This window comes from Rhipicephalus microplus, chromosome X (genome assembly GCF_043290135.1).
Source record: "Rhipicephalus microplus isolate Deutch F79 chromosome X, USDA_Rmic, whole genome shotgun sequence".
Classification (NCBI taxonomy): Eukaryota; Metazoa; Arthropoda; class Arachnida; order Ixodida; family Ixodidae; genus Rhipicephalus; species Rhipicephalus microplus.
The window spans coordinates 132,856,145-132,879,476 of record NC_134710.1 but is presented as its reverse complement, the minus strand read 5'-3'; the positions used below and the strand labels follow the sequence as shown (position 1 = coordinate 132,879,476).

Genomic DNA, 23,332 nt, shown 5'->3' with positions numbered 1-23,332 from the left:
CGTGTCTTCCTGTATCCTAAGCTCACAACCTTCATTATCATTAAAAATTATGACTGCTGATTTTTTCTTACTGAATCTGAAATCTAACCTATCTCCCTCATTACCGCAGATGTCCATCAATCTCTGCAAATCTTCCTTGTTGTTTTCCGTTAGCACTATATCATCTGCGTACATTAATGCTGGTAGTGCCTGATCGATGAGTCTTCCTCGTTTGACGAAAGAGAGGTTGAAGCCAAGTCCACTTCACTCTAATTTGGCCTCTAATTCTTGTAGGTACGTCATGAATAACAAGGGTGACAGGGGACACCCCTGCCTAAGCCCTCGTTTTACCTCTGTGGGCTTGGATACCTATTTTTCTACGCGTGGACAAGTAGCAGCCTCTCGCGGCGATCTCTGTAACGACCGAGCTCGTCATCTTAAAATCAGCCAATGGCTGATAGATGGGCTTACTACGAGTGATTTTTGGGTTTATTCCGTGATTTGTCGTGAGAACAGAAATCAATTTTTAGCTGACTTTGATAACGTATTGTGAATTCAAGGCCGCGTGCTGTGCTATAATATTTGGCTCACGTGTTGTCGGCAGCCTCTACTACTGATCAGCAGCGTTTTCTGACCATGCTCAAAAAGTGTTGCAGGGCCCTTTTAAGCTTATTTTTGATAAAACCTTCGAACCAACCTCGCCCACATGCAAAAGAAAAAAAAAACGTGGTTGTATGCGCGTGTTTTCTTGTCGAATTTACTTCTTAAAACTTTCTGGGTGTCTACACTTATTTTTTATATTCTTTTGTGCTTTTTTTTCAAACGCAGAAACAAAATTGTACTCAAATATTGCAACTCAAATGAACATGAGAGGACGCTGCGGAGTTGCCGCATCCATGGAGGATTCTTGGAGGTCACCGCGTGGGCTGACGCTAACACAAATATATAGTTTTCTGCAGTGTGATTGCAGTTCGCGCTGCTTTGCAGAAGGGGAGCGGGTTGTTGACCCGGAGCCTCTTATTTTAGCTGGCACCAGTGGTCCCGCAAGTGCGAGCGGCGTTCTTGAAGTGGTCGCGTTTTGTGTGTAATGCGCATGGTGACCGCGTCTCTGCGAAATTTGCTAACATACTTCAGGCGCCGCAGCGACATGTAGTCACTGGATACGATGTTCATTTAATAGGTTCGAGTTAAGAAGTTAACACTGGTGCCTCACCTGTAAAGAAGAAGTCTGCTTGGCCGTTCGTTTTTTCTTGACGGGCGGCACCATCCTACCGTGCTCCTACCGAATACGACTGGCGCTTGGACTGTTTGGACCTCAGTACGCAGCTTCCCTATATTGCCACTAGGTGCCGCATGAATTGCCGGAGTCGAGATGATATAGACTTAAGCGCCCAAGCTCAAGCTCCCAAGCATTAATTGTGGCAACCATGGACGAAGAAAGTCTTTGCAGTTTATTCCTTCTATTTCCATGGTGGCAGCTGAAGCTGCATGGCAGTGTCCATGTTTTGAGTGGGACAAAAAAAAAACAACTAATACGAATTAATAATCTTGTGAGTTTCTGTGTTGACGATATGCCACGCGGGTACTTGTACCATATACAACTTACAACGTCACACTTCCAGCGAGAAGACGTTCAAGCGAGAAAATTAAAGTGTAAACAGAAAAGGCGGGCTATGATAAAGTTCCTGCACAACAAGGGCATGACGTCATAAATTGCGGCGGTGCCTACTGCGCGTTCTACATAGTTCCTTATCAATAAAAATGAAGCGAGGGAGCCAGAGATCTTCACCAAATTTCCAGAAATTGTGTTGAGTCAATGCTGCCAAAGTACGAAAAATACCGTCATGTGTGGATATTTCCGGCGTGAAATCTGAAAATGATAACCTGGCCTTGATTTTCATTCTATTATATAATCAACCTGTGATTGTGATGTCAATAAAATTCAAGTTCTCAGACTAAGATTTATGAATCTAAACTGCTTGGTTGGCTGTTTCACTTTAGAGTACCTTTGGGCCGTAATAAGTAAACATATTTACCGCAATGAGGTATGCACTAAGGGCACAGAAAAGCGTGCAGGAGGTCGACAAAAAGGGCGCGCTTTTCCATCGGCTCGTGCGGAGGCCTATTGCGGTGAAAAGGAAGACGGCAGTCGTGGTGGTGGCCATGGTGAGTTCCGTTTTTTTCATGTATGAACCATTAATTATGCCTTCATTATCAGGTGCGCGTGAGTATAAGACGCCAATTATTGGGGACTAGCACTTCTCGCACCTGTATACTAGCCGACCGATATAGAGCAAGCTTGGTCAGACAGAGCGAGCATAAATTGAAGCGGAGGGAAGCTGTGCGGGGTGTACACTTGATTGATTGATATGTGGGGTTTAACGTCCCAAAACCACCATATGATTATGAGAGACGCCGTAGTGGAGTGCTCCGGAAATTTCGACCAGCTGGGGTTCTTTAACGTGCACCCAAATCTGAGCACACGGGCCTACAGGGGGTGTACACTTACCAATGAATATTGCATGACGTTTGTGTGTGATATCCGGAATAGCTTGCGAAAATAAATAAATGTGTGACGTATGACATTTCACAGCTTTTCGCCGAAAGAGAAGCGAAAAAGGGTTCGACACAGGTATCTCGCCTTTTGCAGCTCAAATATCTAAGCCCCCCTCCCCATTTTATTTTATTTTATTTTTTCGCGCGTCTGATAAAGAGTGAAACCTGATAAACTTGATTATAAAATGAATGCAGGTGCCATTGCTTCTATAACGTTGCTGGTAAGTGCATGAAAACGTGAAAACAGGGTATATGAGGAATGGGCAGGGGCTTCCCAGCTTCCGCACGAAAAGTGTTGCAAAGCTTGCTACGCGGAACATGTTCGGGCAACAGCAATTGCGCTGATATATATCGCACTGCAAACTCTCCTGTTACAAAGTAGCGAAAATCGTTGTATGTGAAGCCTGAATGTGAAGTTCGCAGTGATTCGGCTCAATTAGCGGATAAAATGTCCCACTGCCGAGCCAGTGAACGGAAGTTTATAGGATAGAATTATGTTGATTTGCCCCTTTTGTAATTACTAAAACAATTTGTCACATTTTTTTTCATAAAGGGAGGCACGTGGCAATAAATGAGACTACTACTGTATACATTTTGAATTAAGGTGCAGCTATATTTTCGATCACACTGCTTGTGCCACAGAAAACTGTACAACGACGAGGCAAGCGCGTCGCACGCACGCATGCGCGCACGGCCACCCTCAGTCGCGCTCGGACGGCTTGGTGATGACAGGGGGCTCTCTCGTCGTCATAATTCCTGTTACCGGAATACCAAGACTGCAGTGCACGCAAACCTCTGACGTGACTTGTTTACACAGGCGCGTGCAAGTTAACGCATACGTACGGCGAGCGTTTCTTTTTCTTTCTTTGATGGCACATGCCCACTGCCGCGAATCGGCCAATACAACGCTTTTAACCAGAGGAAGCGAAAGGGCAAAACAATGTTGCCAAGCCCAGCTGTGAAGTAAAACGATTAAGCTCTGCAGATTTTCAGCAGTGTGCAATGCTTAGAATATAAAACAAAATCCCCCCTAAAGATTGACAAGCGTTTTTTTTAATGAAAATCGAGGCGGAAATGTTGTAGGCCCGTGTGCTCAGATTTGGGTGCACGTTAAAGAACCCCAGGTGGTCTAAATTTCCGGAGCCCTCCACTACGGCGTCTCTCATAATCATATGGTGGTTTTGGGACGTTAAACCCCACAAATCAATCAATCAATCTTTTAATGAAAATCTTATGAAGTACATTGCATAGCATGTGTATGTAGCCAGCTTGATTACAGCACTTCTTTTTTATCACAAAGTCGCTCTTTTAGGTAATTATGTTCGTGCAGGACGCCGGAATGAAGGTACTTGAATCCACTAATTGCTGCACGCCAAGGCACGCGTAAAATCCGTTTGTATATAGACGTAATTGCGGTGGAGGAGCGCCCACCAGTGCTCATGCACGTCATTGAGTCATCACTCTATCTATCAGGACAACTTATAGAGTCGAACCCCCTCCCCGGGTTTTTATGGCAATACAGCATAACGTTGTGAACGCAGTTTGTATGGCCTAAGTGATGTCGACGCTCAGCTATTGCTTTAGTCGGCGCCTTTCTAACCGAATAAGCGCAACGTTGAAATTCACCTTTTATTGCGATAGCAATTATATGAACACTCTGGGCTGGATTTCGCCGCCGGCGTCGACGTGGGCGTCGGCGTCGATGTCATGCACTGTATGTGTATACGTATTTATATATTTATGAAAACGCAAGAAAGAAAAAATGGCGTGCGGAATCGAACGTCCAAGGGACCTCCGCGTCGTGAATGTGAGGCGTTATTCACTGAGCTACAGCGGGGTACCTCCTTCAACGTTTGAACGGCAAACTATCTATATCTACCACTTACCGCTGTTGGCGGGCATCTAGGGGTGAAACTATCATGTTTTCACCATTATCAGCAAGATGGCGCAATGCGCGAGCGGCGGCTCTTATTTGACGCGTACTTTGGCCCGCGGAAAGGAGGTGGACGATCTCTCGAGTGCCTTTATCTCCCGGTGGTGAGGATCATACGTCTTGGCTGGCAGGACGATAGTTATAGCGCGAGAACAAAACGACGACACAGAGACAACAAGAAGGACACGCAGGTCCTTCTTGTTGTCTCTGTGTCGTCGTTTTGTTCTCGCGCTATAACTATCGTCATGCCATACCAAGCTGCCACACTTCTTGGCTCGCGTTCGGCTTGCACTGGAACGATTCTGTTGCAGTTACGAGGCACGAAAAGGTCACTGCAATCATCGCACAGCCTCCGTTTGCGAAAAGGGTGCGCTTTTCCGACACAGCGAAGTAACAACTGAGACGTTTATTCGCGTGCATCTGTACCTGTGAGTACGTTTCGTGTGTTATTTGTTCGGGATAAACGCGAGGCACGTTTCGATCTGCTTGCCATTCTGCACGTGACCTTCCAATTTGTTGCTATCGCGTTCATTGCTTCGACTTTGTGGCAAAGCTGTGACTTTTTTTAATTGTTAAAAGACACTCAGCTGCTGACCCACAGTCGCGGGATGAAATCCTGGTCACGGCGGTTGCATTTTTTAGAGGGGCGAAAAGGCCCATGTATTAGGTGCACTTCAACGAACCCCAGGTGGTTCAAATTTCCGGAGCCCTCACTATGGCGCCTTTCTGACTCTCTCATATTCACATGGTGGTTTTGGGACGTTAAGCCCCATAGCCACTAGACCACCGTGGAGGGTACAATATTGAAATTCAAAGATAATATTTTGAGAGACCCTCCAATAGCACTGCCTATGACGTTTGCAAATGCCGAAATAATACACCTCACTGCAGCTTGAGTACGAACGCTGGAGCTCATTGCTTTAAACACAACTGCCGGCCAGGTTTGTTTCTGAGACAGACTGCGAGCATTTTGAGTAAAAATGGCCGTTATGACTAATGTACACCAAAACATGTTTCCAGGTGTGAAATCGAAGAAGACCCGGGTTCCCCTGTTGCACCGCAGCGTCTTCACCGGCTGAAAAAATGTCAGGTATATATGCCACGATACCTTAATATATGATTATAAGAACACGGAGCCTATCTGATAACGGCTAATAGCATTTTTCTTGCTACCCAAATGATTGAGCTCCATTGCATTCAATCTCCTTCGTCTGGCTAACAAAATTGCAGCATATGTGCCTACAGATATTAAAATACCTTTTATGCACTGAATAACCATGCCAGGGAGTGTAAGCACAGCATATAATATTGAAGATTGGACTAGTTAGAGTTAAATGGACAAATGTGTTAGATTTCAGTGAAATACAAATAGAAACGAACGACTGGAGTCAAAAAGAGGTGGCTCTCAGCCAAGAGTTCTTTTTAAAAAATCACCGCAATATCCACAAAGTAAACGATGTTAGAAAACCTTGCTCGGATGTGCACGGGACGTTTCTTGGCGAAACCATTTCAGTAGGAAAGCTTGTTAACGAGCCATCGCATGATGTGTACGAAAGCAGCTTTGTTGGGCACGTTCCATGGCTAGCACTGCACAGTGTTGGCCACGTCGATTGGCGCGATAATCACCTGCCCCTTTAACCATACTGGCCGCTACTGTGAGTCGAATGCCTAATGCTCATATATGACAGACGTGGAGCTATCAGCCGTTCTTCAACGGGGTTGAGAAGAGGCAGGTGAGGGGACTTGGGATGATATTGGTACCCGTGCGTAACACTCATCGTATGAACTTGTCACGTGTTACCGTGTCTACGAAGGGACGATTCTCGCCCTGCCGACTTGGCTGGCGGTTTTTTAACACGAAAATGTGTTATCCCGAAAGTGTGACTCCGATGACGTATTTCCGTCACTAATATGACGTTGAAGTATATATACTGGCAGCCTGCAAATAAAAAAAAACGAGAAGAAAACAATGTTGCGTGGCATCGAACCAGAAACCTCTCGTTTAGCAGGGCACGGCGCTAACCACTATGCCACGCAGACTGGCAAAGGGTCAAGCATGAGTGCAGGGAATATTTATGGTTACAAGGGAAAAAGGCAGGGCAAATGACGCTCCTGGATTTTGTATACTTGTAGACAATGGCAAAAGCCAGAAAGGAAAATCAAGAAATGGTGCAGTGCATATAAAATGACATTGAAGAACTAGCGAACAGTGCGAGGTAATTATATTAAGAGATATAAATGCGCACATAGAAGATATTGATGGATATACTGACCCAACAGGCAAAATGCTAATGGATATGTGTGAAAGGCATGATTGATTTGCAACAGTACCGAGAAATGCGAAGAGCGGTACATGTGAAGTGGGAAGGCTGCAGTCGGCGATAGATTACGCAATGATGCCCCATAGGATGCATAATCGGCTAAGGGTGGTGAACATAGATGAATATGGGTCCAGAAGTTTAGGTAGTGATCACAAACGTGTCATGCTTAGTTTTGGAAGAGAAATGAAAATGGAAATAAGGCAATATGAGCAAGCACACGGTAATATTTATTCAGAAAGGCAAACGGAAACAGCAACTAAAAAGATTGAGAAAATAATCACCGAGGATACTACAAAACAGTGGACGTACACAAATCTAACTCGATTGTTTCAGTTAGAGCTTGCTAAGGTACGAGTCCGCGTGGTGATGGGACTGCATTAAGAGGCCTGGGGTGCGGCCTCACTGGTTAGCACCGCCGGTAACGCACTTCCTCACCAGAGAAGAATTGGGCACCCTGGTGCAGTATCTGGCCACTACCTCCCACATGCATACGTCAATTAACTCATGGCCCTCAGTCCCCAGTGGCTGCGAAGCAAATGACCGTGGCGGCGGTTAGATCTGCAACGAAGTAGAGGGTGATAATAATTTCTGGATCCGGACAGGCCGCCATTGGAACCTGAACTTGGCAACATTTAACGCTAGAACCTAATCTAGTGAGGCAAGTCTAGCTGTACTATTCGAGGAGCTAGAAGGTGTTAAATGGGATATAATAGGGCTCAGTGAGGTTAGGAGGACAGATGAGGCCTATACGGTGCTACAGCATTGGCACGTCCTTTGCTATCGGGGCTTGGCTGACAGAAGGGAACTGAGAGTGGGGTTCCTCATTCACAGAAACATAGCTGGCAACATAGAGGAATACTATAGCATTAATGAAAGGGTGGTAGGTACAGTAATTAAACTGAATAAAGGATACAAGATGAAGGTAGTACAGGCTTACGTGCCTACATCCAGCCATGATGACGCTTCAGTTGAAAGCTTCTATGAAGACGTGGAATCGACAATGAGTAAGGTAAAAACACAGTATGCTATAGTGATGGGTGACATTAATGCAAAGGTAGGGAAGAAGCAGGCTGGAGACCAGGCAGTAGGTAATTATGGCATCGGCACTAGAAACGCCAGAGGAGAGCTACTAGTAGAATTCGCAGAACGCAATAATTTGCGGATTTTGAATACCTTCTACCGAAAGCGAGGGAACCGTAAGTGGACATGGAGGAGCCCTAATGGTGAAAATAAGAAAGAAATAGACTTTATACTGGGTGCACACCCAGGAATCATGCAGGATGTGGAAGTGTTTGGCAAGGTACAATGCAGTGACTATAGAATGGTACGGTCCCGAATTTGCTGAGACTTGAAGAAGGAACGACAGAAACTGATACGCAAGAAGCCAATCATTGAGCTAGCACTGAGAGGGAAAGTACAGGAATTAGGTCTCGCTTCAGAACAGGTACTTCGGTTCCTATCGAGGAAAACAGCCTTAGCACTGACGCAATGACTGATAATCTGACGAGTATCATTATGGAGTGTGCAGTGGAAAATGGAGGCACTGTAGTTAGACAGGACACTGAGAAACTCTCCCAAGAAACAAAGAATCTCATTAGGAAGCATCAAAGCATGAAAGCCTCAAGTACAACAGCCAAAATAGAGTTGGTAGAGCTTTCGAAGTTGATTAATAAGTGTAAGATATCCGGTGTAAGAAGGTATAACATGGAAAGAATTGAACACGCTCTGAAGAACGGAGGAAGCGTCAAAGCAGTGAATAGAAAACTTGGGATAGGCAAAATAGATGTATGCACTAAGGGATAAGGAAGACAAAGTAACTACCATTGTGGATAGGATAGTAAAATTAGCGGAGGAGTTTTACAGAGATCTGTACAGTAGCCGAGACAACCACGACCTTAATACTATAAGAACTAGCAGTAACCCAGATGACACCCCACCAGTAATGATAGAAGAAGTCAGAAAAGCTTTGGAGAGCATGCAAAGAGGCAAAGCTGCTGGTGAGGATCAGGTAACATCAGATCTGCTGAAAGATGGAGGACAGATTGTGTTAGAAAAACTAGCCACCCTGTTTACGAGGTTTACGAGCCACCCTGTTTACGGGAAGAGTACCAGAATCTTGGAAGAATGCTAACATCATCATAATAAATAAGAAAGGAGATGACAATGACTTGAAGAATTACAGGCTGATCAGCTTGCTCTTTGTAGTATACTATCTACAAACGTAATTGCTAACAGAGTAAAGAAAACATTAGAATTCAATCAACCAAAAGAACAAGCCGGATTTCGAACAGGCTACTCAACAATCGACCACATTCATACTGTCACGCAGTTTATTCACGTACAGACCTACTGGAAGGCCGAGGAACGCCAGAAGAGCGAGGAACGCCAACAGGCCGAAAATACAAAACAAACGCAAGCTCGGGTCGCGCGTGCACCAACGCTGTGGCTTGCCGTTTCATGCTGCTTCGTCGTCGTTCGCATAGTTCCCTACATTGGCCCCCGGTGAATAGCGTAGCCAACCTGGCGACTTAAGGCGTAGTCACTATAGCGGGGTCGTAATACGGCTTCAGGCGACTCACATGCACAGTTTCTCGGCCACGACGGCGTAAGTCATGAGACTGTGTCAATGGCTCAATCTCATAATTGACGGGTGACGTACGGGCGAGAATGCGGTAGGGCCCGTGGTATCGTGCCAGTAATTTCGACGAAAGGCCAGGAGTGCTCGGTGAAACCCAGAGCCAAACGAGAGCACCAGTCGTGAAAGTGGAGAGATGTCGGTCGGTGTCAAGCCGTAGCTTCTGGTGGCCTTGGTCCTCGGTTGTCAGAGAACGGGCCAATCGTCTGCAATCTTCTGCGTACCTGGCAACATCAGAAATTGCAGTGTACTCAGAGGAGTCGGGCGTGTATGGGAGGATAGTGTCCAGCGTGCACGATGGTTTGCATCCGTACAACAGAAAGAAAGGGGAGAATCCTGTTGTCGCGTGCGTAGCGGTGTTATACGCATACGTGACGAATGGAAGGACAGTGTCCCAATTAGTCTGGTCTGAAGCTGTGTACATCGTCAACATATCACCGAGAGTGCGATTAAATCGTTCTGTGAGGCCATTCGTCTGCGGGTGATATGCTGTCGTCAGGCGATCAACCATGTTGCACTGAGCGAGCAACGCTTGAATGGCGTCAGACAAGAAAACACGCCCCCGGTCGCTCAAAAGTTCGCGGAGAGCACCATGGCGAAGAACAAAGTTGTGCAAGATGAAAAACGCAACTTCCCTCGCGGTTGCTGCGGGTAGTGCTGCTGTCTCCGCGTAACGCGTGAGGTGGTCCACGCCGACAATTATCCACCTATTTCCAGAAGACGACGTGGGAAGTGGTCCGTATAAGTCGATACCGACGCGGTCAAACGGACGCGCTGGACAAGGCAGAGGCTGAAGTGTACCGGCAGGGCGTTGAGGTGGGACTTTACGTCGCTGGCATGCAGTACAAGCACGTACGTACTTGCGGACAAATGTGTACATGCCGCGCCAGTAGTACCGCTGACGTAGACGGTTGTGCGTTTTGAGAGCGCCAGCGTGAGCGCTTTGCGGGTCGTTGTGGAAAGCCGTACAGATTTCCGAGCGCATGTGGTTGGGTATCACTAACAGCCACTTCCTACCTTCAGACGTGTAATTCCGCCGATAGAGTAGGTCGTCTCGAATAGCGAAATGTGTGGCTTGACGGCGGATAGTTCTTGACACTAAATTAGCTAACGGATCAGTCAAAAAGGCGAGGAGTTGGGAAATCCACACATCTTTGCGTTGTTCCGATGCCATGTCTGTGAAGTCTATTGGTGTTATGACAGCTGAAGAAGGTGACGAGGAGGCTGGGTCAGCCGGTAGCGGCGAGCGGGATAGCGCATCAGCGTCGGAGTGCTTGCGGCCGGATCGGTATACAACACGAATGTCGTATTCCTGTAGGCGAAGCGCCCAACGACCAAGGCGCCCCGACGGGTCTTTGAGCGATGATAGCCAGCATAGAGCGTGGTGGTCCGTGACAACTTCGAAAGGGCGGCCATAAAGGTATGGGCGGAACTTCGTCAAAGCCCAGACAATTGCGAGGCACTCTTTCTCCGTGACGGAATAATTACACTCGGCTTTCTTGAGGGTTCGACTCGCGTAAGCGACCACGTATTCTTGGTGCCCTGGTTTTCGTTGAGCCAATACAGCACCAAGACCGACACCACTGGCGTCGGTGTGGACCTCCGTAGGCGCATCAGGGTCAAAATGTCGTAGAATTGGAGGTGATAATAATAACCGCCGAAGCGCGGTGAAGGATTCGTCGCACTCTTTTGACCAAGCAGAAATGCCTTTGGAAGTTGTCAACAGATTGGTAAGAGGCGCGATGATGGAAGAGAAGTTGCGCACAAATCGACGAAAGTATGAGCACAGGCCGATAAAACTTCGAAGCGTCTTGATGGAATTGGGCTTCGGATAGTCGGCCACGGCGCGGAGTTTCGCCGGATCCGGGAGAACACCCTCTTTGCAGACGACGTGACCCAGTATGGTGAGCTGACGTGCGGCAAAATGGCACTTCTTGATGTTAAGTTGAAGGCCAGCAGAGGTGAGACACGTGAGAATAGCACGAAGACGAACAAGGTGAGTGGAAAAGTCGCGAGAAAAAACGACGATACCGTCTAGGTAGCAAAGGCACGTGTTCCACTTGTAGCCGCGAAGGATGGTGTCCATCATCCGTTCGAAGGTAGCTGGGGCGTTGCAGAGTCCAAACGGCATGACGTTAAACTCATACAGCCCATCAGGTGTTACAAATGCAGTCTTCAATCGGTCAGGATCAGCCATTGGAACTTGCCAATATCCTGAGCGTAAATATAAGGAGGAGAAATATTCTGCCCCTTGCAAGCAATCGAGAGCGTCGTCGATGCGTGGCAACGGGTACACATCCTTCCGAGTTATCTTATTGAGCCGGCGGTAGTCGACACAGAATCGGATAGACCCATCCTTTTTGCGCACAAGTACAACAGGGGACGACCAAGGGCTCTGCGATGGCTGGATGACACCACGCTTGAGCATATCGTCGACTTGTTCGTTGATAATACGGCGCTCTTCCGCTGAAACTCGATATGGTCGTTGGCGTAAGGGAGCATGAGTACCGGTGTCAATGTGGTGCGTGATGTTCGCTGTGCGACCCAAAGATGGTTGAGCGCAATCGAAGACAGAACGGAACTCTCGAAGAAGGGACAAGAGTTCGCTTCTTTGTGTCGGCGATAGCTCAGCGGCAACAGAGGGCTGGAATGAGTCTGGCGCGGGCACTGTGGCCACAGGTGGCGTCATAGCATTGAGCTGGAGGTGAGGTGCGTGTTCGGCGAACTCTAGAGGGCGCAAGAGGTCAACGTCTTGTATGTTACCCAAACATTCTCCGCGAAGTAAGGTAACTGGCGACGATAGCGTGTTCGCGACGAGCATGGCGGTAGCACCGGATTCCACGGTGAGTACGGCAAAGGGCAGGTGTAGGCTACGGCGGCGGGTAAATACGTCAGACGGAGTGAACAAAACAGTTCCGGCAGGAGCGGCCGTACAGGTCAGGGCTACAAGGGCGGATGTTCTCGGTGCTATTTCCGTGTCTGCAACAACGACAAGTTTGTAAGGTTCAGGAAGAGAATCCACAAAACAAGAGGTTGGCAGCGGTGTAAGGGCAACTTCTGCACGTGAGATATCTATGATGGCCCGATGACGCGAAAGAAAGTCCCACCCAAGAATGACTTCGTGGGAGCAGGATGCCAGCACAAAAAATTCAATGGCATAAAGTTCACCTTGGATAATGACACGTGCAGTGCACACAGCTGTAGGTTCTATGCACTGCGAGTTGGCCGTGTGGAGCATCAGGCCCGAAAGAGGCGTCGTCACCTTTTTCAACTTGTGGCATAAGGTCTCACAGATTATGGAAACGGCGGCCCCTGTGTCGATAAGCGCTTGTGCGGCGGTCCCCTCAACATTGACGTCAATAACGTTTTGCGGCGAGAAAAATGGAGGCCTTAAGCAGTTCGAATTGTATGCAGCTGTTGCCTCCGGAGCTGCAGCGATCAGTTTCCCTCTTCCGTAGCAGGTCGGCGACGCATAGGTGACAGGGAGCGTCGTCGTGGCGATGGTGACCGATGGTTTGCGTAGGGTCGAGGACCGTCAGTGGTGTACCTTGATGGCGTCCTAGACGACGACGCCATTGGCCGGCCCACGCCGTCGACTGGAGGGGGATCTCGGCGACAGTGGCGGGCGACGTGTCCAGCGATACCACAGGCGAAACAGATGGGCCTATTATCTGGCGTCCTCCAAGCGTCTGAGTGACGGTAAAATGGAGCTGAAGATCTCGCGTAGGGATACGGCGCCGCAATTGGGGTTGTAGGCACGACATAGGGTGGCGTGGCAGGTTGAGCATATGGCATACGCTGTTGCGTAGGCCGAGCAGCGACGGCGGCGTACGTGAGAGGCGTTGTGACTGGTGGTTGCTGATGCACCGGCGGAAGGGCTTCAGCGACTTGGGTCCGAATGACGCGTTGGAGGTCCGGTGCCAAAGCTTGCGTGGGCTCATGTGTCAGTGGCAGCAGTGACAGCTGGCGCGCTACCTCTTCGCGGACGAAGTCCTTGATTGTCGAAAGCAGTGGCTGCTGGTCGGTAGAATGGGCAGCTAGGTGCAAGCTTGCGAGCGTGTCTGGCGTCGTGAGGGCTGGAAGAGCAATGGCGCGCTGCCTACGCAATTCATCGAAGCTTTGACAGAGGGAAACGAGGACAGCAATGGTGGGGGGATTTCTCGCGAGCAACATCTGAAAGGCGCCGTCGTCAATGCCTTTCAATATGTGCCTGATTTTTTCTTCCTCGGGCATGGTAGAGTTGATGCGGTTGCATAGATGCAACACATCTTCAATGTAGCCCGTGTAGGTCTCGCCTGGTTGCTGCGCACGGTGACGTAAACGGTGCTCTGCTTGAAGCTTGCGTGCCGCAGGTCGTCCAAAGACGTCCGTAATAGCCGTCTTGAATGCAGACCACGTAGTAATGTCAGCTGCGTGGTTATTAAACCACAGTTGCGCGGTGTCCGCAAGGTAGAATGTGACGTAGCCAAGCTTACTTGGGTCGTCCCATTTGTTACTTGCGCCGACTTTGTCGTACCTCGCCAACCAATCTTCGACGTCCGACTCAGTGGAGCCCGTGTAGATAGGAGGGTCTCGTTGAGGATACACGGCACCGCAAGTGACATGGACGGTCGAAGGTCCCACCTGGAGAGGCGTCTCGGTGGCCATGTTCGTGTCACGTAGAGGGGGAAGCTTACGGGAGCGAAGTTCCAGGTTTGTACGGGAGTCCACACACCTCCACCAGATGTCACGCAGTTTATTTACGTACAGACCTACTGGAAGGCCGAGGAACGCCAGAAGAGCGAGGAACGCCAACAGACCGAAAATACAAAACAAACGCAAGCTCGGGTCGCGCGTGCACCAACGCTGTGGCTTGCCGTTTCATGCTGCTTCGTCGTCGTTCGCATAGTTCCCTACAATACTATCAATCAGGTAATAGAGAAATGCTCAGAATATAACCAACCGCTATACATAGCCTTTATAGATTACGAGAAGGCGTTTTATTCAGTAGAAATATCAGCAGTCATGAAGACACTGCGGAATCAGGGCGTCAATGAAGCATATATAAACATCCTGGCAGAAATCTACAGGGGATAAACTGCTACCATAGTGCTTCATAAAGAAAGCAACAGAATATCAATCAAGAAGGGTGTAAGGCAGGGGGATACAATCTGCCCAATGCTATTTACCGCGTGCTTAGAGGAGGTTTTCAGGGGCCTAGAATGGAAACAGTCAAAGATAAGAGGTAATGAAGAGTATACCTTAGTAACCTGCACTTCGCCGATGACATTGCATTGCTGAGTAACTCAGGGGACGAATGGCAACTCATGATTACGTAGTTAGACAAGGAGAGCAGAAAAAGTGGGTCTTAAAACTAATCTGCAGAAAACAAAACTAATGTAGAACAACCTTGGAAGAAAACAGTGCTTCGAGATAGTGCACTTGAAGCTGTAAAAGCCTGTGCCTTCTAAGGACAGGTAATAACCGCGGAGCCAAACCACGAGACAGAAGTAACTAGATGAATAAGAACGGGGTGTAGCGCATTTGGCAAGCACTCTCGAATCATGACAGGTAGATTGCCACTATTCTTCAAGAGGAAGGTATATAACAGCTGCATCTTGCTGGTACTTAGCTACGGAGCAGAAACCTGGAGACTTACAAAGAGGGTTCCACTTAAATTGAGGACGACGCAGCGAGCAATGGAAAGGAAAATGGTAGGTGTAACCTTAAGAGACAAGAAGAGAGCAGAGTGGATTAGAGAAGAAACGGGGGTTAAGAATATCATAGTTGAATTCAAGAAGAGGAAATGGACATTGGCCGGGCATGTAGCACATAGACAGGATAACCGCTAGTCATTAAGTGTAACTAATTGGATTCCTAGAGAAGGCAAGTGGGTTAGAGGGAGAGAGAGGGTTAGGTGGGCAGATGAGATTAAGAAGTTTGCTGGTATAAATTGGCAGCAGTAAGCACAGGACCAAGTTGCCTGGCGGAAAATTGGAGAGACCAAGTTGCCTCAGTGAAAAGAATAGAAATAAGGGGGCTCAATGGATCACGGAAGTAAACAAAAAGGATAAAAAGCCAGCTGCAAAGTTTTGGAACCATCTCAATTCTATGAGTAATTAGACAAGCATAGAAAAGAGGTTTATAACTACAGTTCAAGGCGTTAGACTAGAAGGGTATGAGGCAATGGAATACATGAACACAATTGTTTCAGAAAAACTTGACCACCAAGAAAGCGCTGCATGCACCGTACCAGATGAAGGTGGACCAATTAGCGCAGTGGCTCCGCTGGCACACCGAGAGTGGGAAAGGGCAGATAAAAGGCTTCCTAATAGCACATCAACAGGCCCTGATGGCATAACAATTATGCTAATAAAGAAACTAGGACTAAACTCTAAGCAAACATTAAAGGGGCCCTGAAACACTTCTTTGAGTAACCATGGACCATGGAATTAATTCACTGGAAAAGCGTATTACTTCACAAATTCAACGCCGCAAAAATTTTTAAGAATCCGTCCAGTATGAGCGGAGTTACAAAGATTTGTCACGCGCTGCAATCGCATTCTCTCTTCTCTCGTCCTGACAAAAGCGCTGGAAACTATAAGCAGGGAGGGACGGGAGGGGCAAACAAACAAAAAAAAAACGTCACGTGTGCCTTGTGACCTTGAGCACTTTTTATTTATTTTTTTCTTCGAAAACGTGGCTTTTTTCAGTGCGATTGTGCACGCACGCGTGGACAAGTGAAGGCCTCCCACGGCAATCTCTGTAACGACTGAGTGCGCCATGTTCAAATCAGCCAACAGCTGATAGATGGGCTTACTACGAGTGATTTTGAGTTTATTGCGTGATTTGTCAAAAGAGAAAGAAGCAATTTTTAGCTGACTTCGATAATTTATTGTGAATTCCTGGCCGCGTGTGGCGCTATATTATTTGGCTCGCGTGTTGTCGGGAGCATCTACTACCGATCGGCAGCATTCTCTGACTATGCCCAAAAAGTGTTGCAGGGCCCCTTTAAGAGGAAAACGAGCAAAGCAGTAATGAATGATGGAGCCCCCAATGGGTGGAAACTGAGTGAGATGAGCATGATCTATAAAGGAAAGGGGGACAAAGCTGATATAAACAACTACCGTCCTATAACAGTGGCTTCAGTAGTTTACAGGGTGGTGATGCAGATAGTAAAGGAAAGACTACAGACATGGGTGGAGGATGAGGGGGTGCTGGGAGAACTACAAATGGTTTCCGTAAACGAAGGAGGTTGGAGGACAATTTTTTCATTGATGCAGTGCATTGAAATAGCGGAAAAAGAACACATGTTCCTGTGGCTAGCGTTTCTAGATATCAAGGGAGCTTATGATAGTGTGATTCAAGGAGACATGTGGGGAATACTGGACACAGTAGATGTGGAAAATGGAATAACTAATCTTCTAAAGGGTATCTAATAAAGTAACAAGGTGGTTATAAAATGGGAAGAACAGGTATCTGAACCTATAGAGATACAACGCGGGCTTCGACAGGGATGTCACGTGTCACCTTTGTTATTTACGCTGTATCTACAAGGACTGTATCTACGCTGTATCTACAAGGAATCGCACGGTTGTGCTTATTCCATAAAGTATTCTCACACAATATGCTTCGCCATGCTTTACTTACTCCACCTTCATACATACCCTCGCGTTTAGATCATATTCATAAAGTTGGCGTTCCCTCTTGCAACACTAAGGCCTTTTTGCATTCCTTCATTCCCCATACCTCTAGCGACTGGAACCACCTTCCTTCTAACATTGCTACAATCTGAAACCCAGACGTGTTTCGTACCGCTGTGTCTAATATTAAATTTTAGGCCATTTGATTCGGTGTAACGTTGCATTGATATCTGTGAAATTCACTTGTCCAATGTATGTACTTTATAATGCCGAACAATTGTCACCTATGCTAACCTCAGCCGCACTTTTCTCGTCGCAACAGGAATATTTCGACCTTTCTGAACCATATAACGTGATTTGTAGAGGTTATAGCTACTTCTATTCTGCTGTTTGTACTGCAGTTTCTGACTTGTTGTAATGTATTCAACCACTCCCCTCTTCAATGTAATTGCCTTGAGGGTATTCAAAAGAAAAAAAAATTAGAAGCCAAATTAGAGGGGAGTCGACTCGGCTTCAGTCTCTCTTTTGCCAAGCAAGGAAAACACATCGAACAGTCGTTACCCGCTTTGATGTATGCAGATAATATAGTATTAATAGCCGACAACAAGTAAGATTTGCAGGAATTGATAGACATCTGTGGTAATGATGGAGATAGGTTAAATTTGAAGTTCAGCAGGGAAACATCGGCAATCATGAATTTTAATGATAACAAAGGCAGTGAGCATAAGATGCAGGTAGCTATACGCTAGAATTAGTGGGGAAATATAAATATTTGGGCGTATGAATTAATAACGGGGCTGAGTACCTAAAAGAGCACGAAATATACGTAATGATTAAGGGTAACAACAATGCAGTTGTAATTAAAAACAGGGCACTATGGAACAATACGTATGACGTTGTGAGAAAGATTAGGAAAGGTGTCATGGTCCCGGGTTGGACGTTCGGCAATGCGGTCTTGTGCATGAAATCAGAGGTTCAAGGAAGATTGGAAATACCCCCTGATTTGGTGTATTCCCGTGTGCTCCCAAAGCAAGTCTGCCTATGCCACGTTGTTTAATTTCCAATCTAGCTTGAACTTCTCATTTCATGCAGAAGACCGCAATGCTGAACGTCAAACCCGGGACCATGACACGTTTTCTAATCCTTCTCACAAAGCCATACATTGCCTAGTTCCACAGTACCCTATATATATTTTTCATTACAGCTTCATTCCTGTTACCATTAGTCATTACGTATCTCTCGTGTTCCCTTAGGTACTCAGCCCTGTTGTCTATACATACGCCCAAATATTTGTATTTATCCACTATTTCTAGCGCGATTTCCTGTATCTTATGCTCACTGCCTTAGTTATCATTAAAGATTATGCTTGCCGATTTTACCCTACTGAACTTTAAATTTAGCCTATTTCCCTCATTAACGCAGATTTATATCAATCCCTGCAAATCTTCTTTGTTGTCGGCTATTAATTAATACTATGTCATTTGCAAGGTGGCGCCACCCAATACGCCTTGAGTGGTGGCGCACTGTCTAGTGAGCATTGTTGGCATTACCGGAGAGGCCACCTTGAGCGCGACCGCAGAAGTGTACAGCCAACACTGGTGTACACGCCGTCCGCCGGCATAAGACAAGCCGCGAGCAAGATGATCAAGCTCCTAAAACGACAAAAACAGTCACATTCGTGAGAATTTCATTTATAATTGATATAACTGGAACATATATCAAGAACGTTGTCATTGAAGTTGCCGCTGAGTGCTCTCATTTTGCACTTGCAGCCGGAAGTCTCGAAACAAACACGCTATATATGTGACGTAACTTATTCAGCAGCCCAGTCTAGAAGTTAGATGGAGCTCACACTCGTTTTCAGCAGACAGACACATGACTGACTTGCCCCTTTTCTCTTCAACTGGCTACACCACATGGCTGTTTATTTTGTCTACATTTCCGTTTCTGAATTCGAAATTGGTGTATCGGGCACCACGGCATATCTCGTCAAAGAAGTGCTCTAGGCATGTTAAGCACTGCGGAATGTAATCTTTGCTTCCAATACACAATCATCTTTAAGCTTTTACAACAATGGTGGCACACGTAAATCTTAATACTAAAAAAATTATATAGTAGCTCTGACTTCATTATTCTATTCACCTTATTTACCAAAAAATAATCAGTGAGGCTTACGAAGCACCTGATTATGCTTTATTGTTCGTATTTTATCTTGCATAGCTTATAACAGGTGTTTCAAGGAATGTCCAAAATCTTTTAAAAAATCTGAAAAGTTTGATCTTTATTATTGTAAACGCAGTATTTGGGAGAGTACTTAAGAATTTTAATTCATTTTTAATTAAAGAAATTAGGTGATTATGTCAAATGTGAGAATTTATGTTCTTCATGCGAAGAACCACCCATCGCAGTTTTGAGATACAGCAAAAGCAGCCTCTAGCAATTGCTGTTGTGTTTTCTGCTAAAGGCAACCACGAAGCATTTAACTAAACGCTACCACGAAACCAAATCACCGATGAGTGCAACAAGCAGACGACCAGAATGACGTCTTTGTTCAAGAAAACTATTACAAAAGTGTAGTTTTTCCGTGTTCGTAAAAGTATGTGTGCGTCATGCACACTACTATTAAAGTCACAACCCGCACACCCATACAACGAAGTCGGTTGATGATTGACACTACGACGCTCACTCATTTCGGACTCGGCTCTAAGAAGAATACGGTTATTGCGCTCTTTCGCGTTTCTGTTTCGTTTTCGCCGCTGAATCTGATTGTCTTTCATAGCTTTGCAATTATTACTGTAATGGGTACAGCTTTTTCAAATCTCTAAGCTGAAATGGGTTCTTCGCGTGAAAGACTAGTTTTCCCATTTGACATAACCACCTAACCCTAATATTTAAAAATTAATTTACTTTCTTACTATCCCAAACGACGTCTTTAGAAGGAATTTTTAAAATATTGCATTTCCCTTATTTTTGTAGAATTTTGGACACATTTTTTGTAACATTCGGTATGGCCGCTGGTCTCATGTTGAGCGTATTGGATGAGCGGCATAAGGTGGACGGATTAACGTTAATAACGCCGTCACCGGATGAACCATAGGCGAACGCTTCACACAGATGATTGCTCCAGATTTACCGGCGACGGTGACGGCCGCGCCGGAAGTGGAATTCCCCGCGGCACTCTCCTCTGAGGGCTGCCAGCAGACCTCGGTGGCGGAGAGCGTGGCGCCGGTGAACGAGCCGGAAGCCGGCCCCAGTCATGCAGAGGCTCTGCGGTACAGCGTCCGGGCGACGGCCAACCACGTCATGGATTGCGTGTTAGCCGAGTTTCGTGCACGTCCCGTGGTCCACACGCGGCTGGGAAATGTCGCGATGCCGGACTTCAGCGCGGGCGAGGCTCGAATCGGCGCGCCGCGCTTCTGGGACCTGAACGCCGTGTTTCGCGAGGGGGACGCCTGCATGCGTTCCAGCCCGTACACGCCGGGAGAGTTGCCAGATGAGGTGCGGCTACGTTCGCGAGTTTCCTGCCGGGGCGTCAAGTTTCAGTGTGACTTCATGTATTCCTACTTCCGCGGCCAGGCGTCCCTCAGCTTCGGCCGGGTCCTCATTGGCGTTCTGCTGGTGCTCAGGGGGGGTTTCCCCCACGTCAAGTCGTTGCAGGTACGAGCACGCCCAGAGCGTATACAACGACATCGATGGTTCAGGGCTCTGACTTGATTGTAAGGTTGTATGACTCGCACGTACAGTAACAGAGCAGATCTTAATAAATATTATTTTGATTTTATTTTTCATTATAGGTCATAATCATTACACTACAGTTTAAAACAACAAATAATGTCACTTGAGTCCAACAAAGAAACGAGCCCGTCGAGATTTTTTCCCTTCTCTCGCACTGTTATGGCGAGAGCTTCCTCTCAGCAGACGTGATGCTTCAAGTAACACCCGAGGGCTTATTGGTCAGCTGTCATCTCGATTATTTTGTTGTATATCGTATATTGTATCCTCTCGTAAATTATATTGACGTTTTTGTAATGCCAGTCCCGTCCCCCGCTACACCACAGGTGGGATTAGTGGGCTTGGAGTGACATCACCCGCTTCACAATGGGAGCACTGAGATAAGGCATCCCTACACCAGCAGCGTCCCTGAATGCTAGTGCCTAGTGCCTGATAATAAAAATTTGCGATGGTTTCAGTTGTAGCGAATACAGGGTGAAGCAGTCGCTACTATCAGAGAGGGACGGTGTGCGTAGACTTCTTGCAAACTTAGAGAATTTCATTGCGATGGATCATATGTCAGAATATATAACAGCTTAATTACAAAGGAGCTGAAATAAATTCTAAAGTACCGCGTAACTGTCGCAATGTTCACACTACGCTTTCTGTGGGGGATTCTTAAGTGGCGCAATTCACTCAGTGCAGTTTCTAAAAAAGGCTCCTCATTAAAGCTGACTTTTTCGCCGGCCAGGAAAGTATGATAATATCAAATACAAATTCCAGATATCACATTAGGGATTACAGCAGCGAAGAAGTCGACAAGATATTCATAACAGTTGGAGCTGTGGTTGAAACACGCGTCTTAATTGTCATCTCGCCACTTCAGAAGCGAAGTTTAAAGAAGCTTTAAGCTCCTAAAGCGCCTGAAGAACTTGGTGTAACGCCTCCGCCTCGCGGCACACGAAGCAATTCGCTGACCTAAATTTTGCTGGGACGTTGCTAGTGGACGCACCAGTACGCCAGTGCCTCCAGAATATATAGGTGTCGTACAGATGTACTGAACTTTGAGTAAAGTCCGCCTTCTACTGGTGAGTCTAAAGCTGCGCGAAATAGAAAAAAAAGGTCATCCCTTGGTTTTGAAGACACTGAATATAGAATGCATAACTCACCCGAGACTTAAGTGAAAAATCACCAAACATTCGCCATGTCACCATTCGTAATTTTTGGTTGTCATAGGCTTCTCGAATTCGCCATTTTGGCGAAAGGTAGCATCCAGTGGCAACCCTGGCCGCTGCAGCGAAGCGAAGTTATAGCGAAATTTCACAAAGGGTTCCCTCGGTGCCGTCAATGCACAAATGCACTGTTTAGGCTGTGGTGCCATCCTATCTACTCGCAATTCTGCTACCTATAAGGTATAACTCCCAGGCATTACAAGAACTGAGTGGACGAGGGCAAGCACTTTTCCTTCGTGGCTGAATTGTTTTTCTTTTTTGGTAGAGCATATATAGGGCGCCTAATTTGAAGTTTGCGGGTTCGGATCCCGCAGCGACGAAATCAGTCTCGTATGTCTACTTTAATTATTTTCAATTTAGCACTCATCACAGTAGCATTTAAAGACAACAAATAATGTCCCTTATGCTTTTCTTTACTGAATTTTTGTTGATTTCATTGGTTGAACATTTGCTAAATTGATATAACCAGTGTCAACATATACTGCATATATCCCACCATCAAGCATGCCTTCAACTCTCGGTTGTTGTAGTGGTCAAATTTATTTATTTTGAGAGTTATTTCAAAACGTAATGTTTTCCCAGAAGGTAAAACTCAAATGAGAAACTTATAACCCTGTATAAAGTCCTGAAACACGTCTTTCTTTGAAAACGAATTCACGTATGCCTCTGGTATGCAAAAAGCCAGCATTTAAATGTCGGTATTATCACACTCTCCAGGTTGAGGACATTGGCGAGATTGACGTGGTGTCTCTGTTAGGTGTACCGGCTGTGCTGAAGTGGCTGGCCACCAAGGTCATCAAGAAGGTCATCCGCGAGAACAGCCAGGTTATCGCCAGGCTGGCGTCGAATGAATTCAAGGACGTGCTCCAGGAGGCTGTCGGTGACCAGGACCTCGGCTCTGTCCTCAAGGAGACACTGGCTACGGAATACGCCAAACCGGAGTCTAGCGGCAGGCGGAAGAGCAGCGTCTGAAGGCCGCCAGAGAACCGCCGAGGGTTGGCTGGCGGATGCCGTCCGCGGATGAGCCCTCGCACGCGCACGTGAAGCTTAGAGCACGTTGCACGATCAATAAATTACACCGACGCCGCACTTAACGTCAATCAAACTTTCACTATGTACTGTCACAGCACTAACCAACTTTGCATGGGCACTGTAAATTTGCTAACTGCGTTCGAAATTTTTTTTAATTTCGAAGCGGAGATCGTTTTCTCCGGATTGGATTTGCCACAGAAGCGTGCTTCTGTAAATGACTCGAGATATTAATGGGACCGTTTTGCAAGTTGACGATTAGACTAGACGAGAGAGACACACAAACGACTGCAATATGGAGCGCGCAAACGAGC

At 46.7% G+C, this 23,332-nt stretch overlaps 1 protein-coding gene across 1 annotated transcript; it reads left to right on the top strand.

Annotated features, from left to right (window-relative positions):
• The first annotated feature begins 4,850 nt into the window (after positions 1 to 4,850).
• Positions 4,851 to 23,220, top strand: LOC142775759 (uncharacterized). Its single transcript, XM_075877736.1, has 4 exons — positions 4,851 to 4,896; positions 5,489 to 5,558; positions 20,161 to 20,703; positions 22,707 to 23,220. The coding sequence occupies exons 3-4, from the start codon at positions 20,161 to 20,163 to the stop codon at positions 22,959 to 22,961; spliced, it is 798 nt and encodes a 265-aa protein (XP_075733851.1). The 5' UTR covers positions 4,851 to 4,896; positions 5,489 to 5,558; the 3' UTR covers positions 22,962 to 23,220.
• The last annotated feature ends 112 nt before the right edge of the window (positions 23,221 to 23,332 follow it).